At 43.5% G+C, this 5,000-nt stretch overlaps 1 protein-coding gene across 2 annotated transcripts in view; it reads left to right on the plus strand.

The window, feature by feature from the left end:
* pcdh1b (protocadherin 1b) overlaps window positions 1-2,178 on the plus strand; it is a 9,136-nt gene extending 6,958 nt beyond the window's left edge. Inside the window, exons 1-2 of one of the 2 annotated variants that reach the window (XM_053632035.1) lie at window positions 1,065-1,314; window positions 1,522-2,178. In XM_053632035.1, coding sequence (XP_053488010.1) covers window positions 1,548-1,913 — 366 coding nt within the window. In that variant the 5' untranslated portion in view covers window positions 1,065-1,314; window positions 1,522-1,547 and the 3' untranslated portion in view covers window positions 1,914-2,178. Of the gene's footprint in view, window positions 1-1,064; window positions 1,315-1,521 lie in introns of those variants that run through there. The other variant, XM_053632034.1, reaches the window with a different exon arrangement.
* The last annotated feature ends 2,822 nt before the right edge of the window (window positions 2,179-5,000 follow it).

A 5,000-nucleotide genomic window follows, 5' to 3' on the forward strand; every position in this document is an offset into this window, starting at 1 on the left:
GTTAGCTCAGTGGCTGCCCTCTCACTCGGGTGATTGTGGGATATGGGGATTGTGTGGTGGCACTCAACCTGTTCTCCTGTTACTGTGCTTCACACCTGTCACCCACGGCAACCAGGGGCGGTTCCCTACTTCACACCTCCGACTATTATGGGATGCAGTGAGATGACTGTATATATTAAATATTAGCTGTGAGGTTCCTGGAGGAGAGTGAGGAATAATGACACACATACACATACAGATTATTCTAATGCCTATGGTACTCATATTGAGAAGGGAGTTCGTTCTATCTATCTATCTATCTATCTATCTATCTATCTATCTACATATTTGTCAGTCTGTCTCTCTGGTTCAGAGCTGATCTGGGATTTGAAGGCAGGAGATGAAAGTGTGCCAGAGTGGAATATTCCTCCTCCAAGTCTCTGATGGAAAGATGAAGAGAGCCAGACACACACACACACATACACACACACACACACACACAGGTGCTGATTCCGGTGTGTTAAGGATGAAAAGATAAAACTCAGCAGGAAGCTTCCTGGTTGTGAAGAAAGAAAGCTGCTGTATATCTGTGCATGTATAGATCCTTTAATTCGTACAAGCTCCGCCCCCAATTAGCAAATGAGCAAATGAGTTTGGAAGAAGAGTGATATAGTTAGAAAATAAATGTTTTTTTTATTTTAACCGTCACCGTCCACAGCACAGAATCCTCAGGTTCCTGTAAGCAATGAAAAGTGACAGATGGATGCAAAAAAACAACAAAAACAATTGTGTGTGTGTGTGTGTGTGTGTGTAATAACAGCGGCGCTTACTTTATTTATGTTGTACGCTTCATTAATAAACATTAAACACAGTGGATACATACAGAACAAATGCTTCAAGCATGAAGATTTAAAATAAATAAATAAATAAATAAATACAAAAAATGTGCAACAATTTCAGTAGAAATGAGAAGCTTTTGTTTTCTTCATTTTCCCCACTGAGGAATAAAACTGTACTGTCAAATTCTGTTGTGTGTGTGTGTGTGTGTGTGTGTGTGTCAGTGCTGCCCGAAGCAGGACATTTAGGGGAATAAATATTACCCATGAGTCTTTGCAGTTGAGGATGATGTGATGTCATGGCCTGAGGAAAGGTTAGCACATTCAGATTTCTGCTGCACAGGAAGTGTGACCTTTTACATCATGCTGTTATTTTGGGTTTTCTGATGGTTTACAGTGTGTGTGTGTGTGTGTGTGTGTGTGTGTGTGTATAGAGGACCCAACGATGAAAGGAATACATACATAACATTTTGATGTTCTGAGACATTTGTCTGTTTTTGTATGAACACAAAGGGCTTTTTGAGACGCTGGGTCTCTGTTTCTGGATTATTTGAGGATCGATGATCACTGAATTTAATCATTTTAAATGTAAAATCACAACCCGAATAAATATTTCAGGTTTACTGAGCCATTGCGACAGCAGGACAGTTACAAAATCGAAGCTTTGCTAATTTTCGGATTCTTTTCTCTTTGTGCTTTGTTCCAGATCTGAGGTCGCTTCCCGACGTGGCGATGACGGGGAACTGTACTCGTGAGTGCAGTGAGTTCGGACACTCAGATTCCTGCTGGATGCCGTCACCAAACCGCAACAACAAAATCTCCAAGAGCGCATCGAAACTCTCCACCTTCGTGCCTTACCAGGAGCGGGAGCCTCAGGAGCCGCTGATGGCCAACGGAAGCCCCAAGCCCATGGGGGAGGAACTCGGGGGCGGGGCCACCAACAAAATGCCCAACATCCGCTTCATGGCCCCTTACACTAGTGCCTACTCCGCAGGTGGCGAGGGTGCGAAGGAGTGCACCATGGAGGAAATCCCGCTGAGTCAAACGGCAGCAACCACGCCCTCCAGCCAGGGCTCCAAGCGAGAGATCTACCTGTGAAGAGTGAAGACAGAGTCGAGGGGTCGTTTAGGTCATCAGGGTCATCACCATCAACCCAAGTGAACACAGGAATTGCAGCAAGACCAAAACACTGGAACTGGTCAGCTAATGAGATCAGTCAGGTTTAAAGTCATTGGGGTCCTGAAGCGCAAAGGTCCTCATTAGGGTCGTTAAGATCGTCAGGGTCGTTCAGGTCATTAGGGTCCTTAGAATCCCTTCCCCCCACCTGAGTGCACATGAGACTTAGACCAGGACTAAATATAAAGCTGAATGTGCTGATTCAGGTTTAGAGAATTTTAGGGATTCTAACATTGGAATTTGGAGAAATGGAGCTGTAATAAATTCTATTAGTCCTGACTCCACCCCTTACACAAACCCCGCCCCCAAGCAACTAAACAATCCCTCACCCTGACCTTAACCTTGACCCGAACACAGCTGGAGCATTAACCCACCTGAACTCCAGTTGTACTTTTTACCCACAATCCTCTCTGTGTGTCAGAGGAAACACTACCACCACCACCATGCTTCTCCTGTTCGCTCGCTTCATTTCCTGTTCCTGAATCCATTTTGTACTGAAGCAGCTTCGAAGTCGACTTTGGGAATATCGATTGAAGGATCCATTTTACGTGCTTTTAACTCGATTCAGAATGTAAACATTTTTAATCCACTTTTTGTGATAATGTAATGTATAGGAACGGTTAAACATATGTTTAGGTTAAATTACTGAAGTGTAAGTGCACAGAGTGTCCCCTTAATCAGATGCAGCTAGGGCACTTCTTCTGTCTGCTTAATCCGACTTGCTGAAGGACACACACACACACACACACACACACACACACACACACAGTGTTTCTTACAAATGAAAAGAAAAACTGAGATGGAGAGAAACACTTTCTCCTGGTGTACAGTGCTGTAAATATGCTCTGACCGTGTGTGTGTGTGTGTGTGTGTGTATGTTTGTGTGTGTGTTTGTGTTTGTGTGTGTGTTTGTATGTGTGTGTGTGTGACATTTGGAGAACGATGGATCTTTACCAGAAACGATGGATTTGGGACAAAACCAAATGCCTGTGGTTCACAGCGAATGGAAAGCAGCAGGTCGGTGTAATGCGATTAGTCAGGACTGAAACGTTGCCACATCGTCCTGCAGGCTCCGGCGTCGGGGTCACCATGGAGACCAGGTGACTCCCAAACACACTGTTTCCACCACAAACTATCACTCTGTGTAAAAATACACAGCCCGTGGTGTGAGGATGCAAGAATTGTCTAAAAATGTGTGAGTGTCTGTGTGTGTGTGTGTGTGTGTGTGTGTGTGTGTGTGTGTGTGTGTGAGAGAGAGAGAGAGAGAGAGAGAGAGAGAGATCAAACAACTAAGCGACTTCCTGCGCTGTGATTGGTGGATTAAACCCAGTGTGAAGATTCCACACTCCACAAACAAACCAATCAGACCAGAGGAATGCTGTGTACAGTTTAGGACAGTGCAGTGTGTTTGCTGTGAGTCATAGCAGGAAAAAATTTACAGACACACACACTCACACACACTCTTTCTCTCTCTCACACACACACACAGACTCACACACACACACACACACACACACACACACACACAGACACACTCACACACACTCTTTCTCTCTCACACACACACTCACACACACTCTTTTGTCTCTCTCTCACACACACACACACTCACACACACACACACACACACACACACACACACACACACACACACACACACGCTTTCTCTCTCTCTCACACACTCACATGCTCTCTCTCTCACACACACAGATACACTCACACACACTCTTTCTCTCTCTCTCTCTCACACACACACACACGCTCTTTCGCTCTCTCACACACAGAGACACACTCACACACACACACACTCTCTCTCTCTCTCACACACACACAGACACACATACACACACAGACACACATACACACACACACAGACACACACACACACACCCACACTCTCACACACACACTCACAAACACACACACACACACACCCACACTCTCACACACACACTCACAAACACACACACACACACACACCCACACTCTCACACACACACACACACTCACACACACACACACACACACACACTCACACACACATCAGAATGAGGGTTTATTGTATGGTGACAATGAGGAAAGACAGAAGTGTTCACACTCAGCGTGTGTATCGTGTTTTATTTCCTGTTTAGGCTTCATCTCAAAACTCTGTCCAAGAACTCATTCCAGGTTTGATACAGACAAATGTAGAACACACACACACACACACACACACACACACACACACACTACGCTCAACACTGTTATACAGTCAGGAGTTTATTACAGCTTCCACTTCCATTGCACTAATTTGAATATTCATGAGACATTAACATAAAACTGGAATCTGTGAATGTTTCATTAAAACTGACATGATTATCACATCAGGTTCTAAAGGTTCTCTGTAGTTCTCATGCTATTTTATGTGATTAAATCCCTCCGAGTCACACACACACACACACACACACACACACACACACACACGCACACACACGCACACACACGAATAAACAACACTCAGAGTGAATTAAAGCTGTAGAAGGAATAAGACATGAAGGTATTTGATGTTTAATTGATTTAATTTGATATGCGTGTGTATAATAATCATGTGTTTACGTGTCCTGCTGTTCCACTCTGCACTGTTTTACATCTTTATATTTTATTATTCACACTTTTTTTAAATTCTGAAGCTCTGAGAAATTTGAATCTTTACAAAATTATTACATCATAATCATAAAACTGTAAACAAGTTTCTCTATTTTTATCAGAAATTATTATTTTTTGTTGTTGTTTTTATTACAGTGTCCTCAGTTTATTAAACACACACTGTCCTGTCTGTCCCACCTCACACACTACACACGACTAACAGGGTAAACACACACACACACACACACACACTCAATCTCTCTCTCTCTCTCTCTCATACAAACACACACACACACGCATGCACACACACTTCATTATAACAACACTGCACTCAATTTGTTTTACTGTCTCACACTGTCTTGATGTCTCACACTGTCTCACTGC

Source organism: Ictalurus furcatus, chromosome 8 (genome assembly GCF_023375685.1).
Source record: "Ictalurus furcatus strain D&B chromosome 8, Billie_1.0, whole genome shotgun sequence".
NCBI classification, from domain to species: Eukaryota; Metazoa; Chordata; class Actinopteri; order Siluriformes; family Ictaluridae; genus Ictalurus; species Ictalurus furcatus.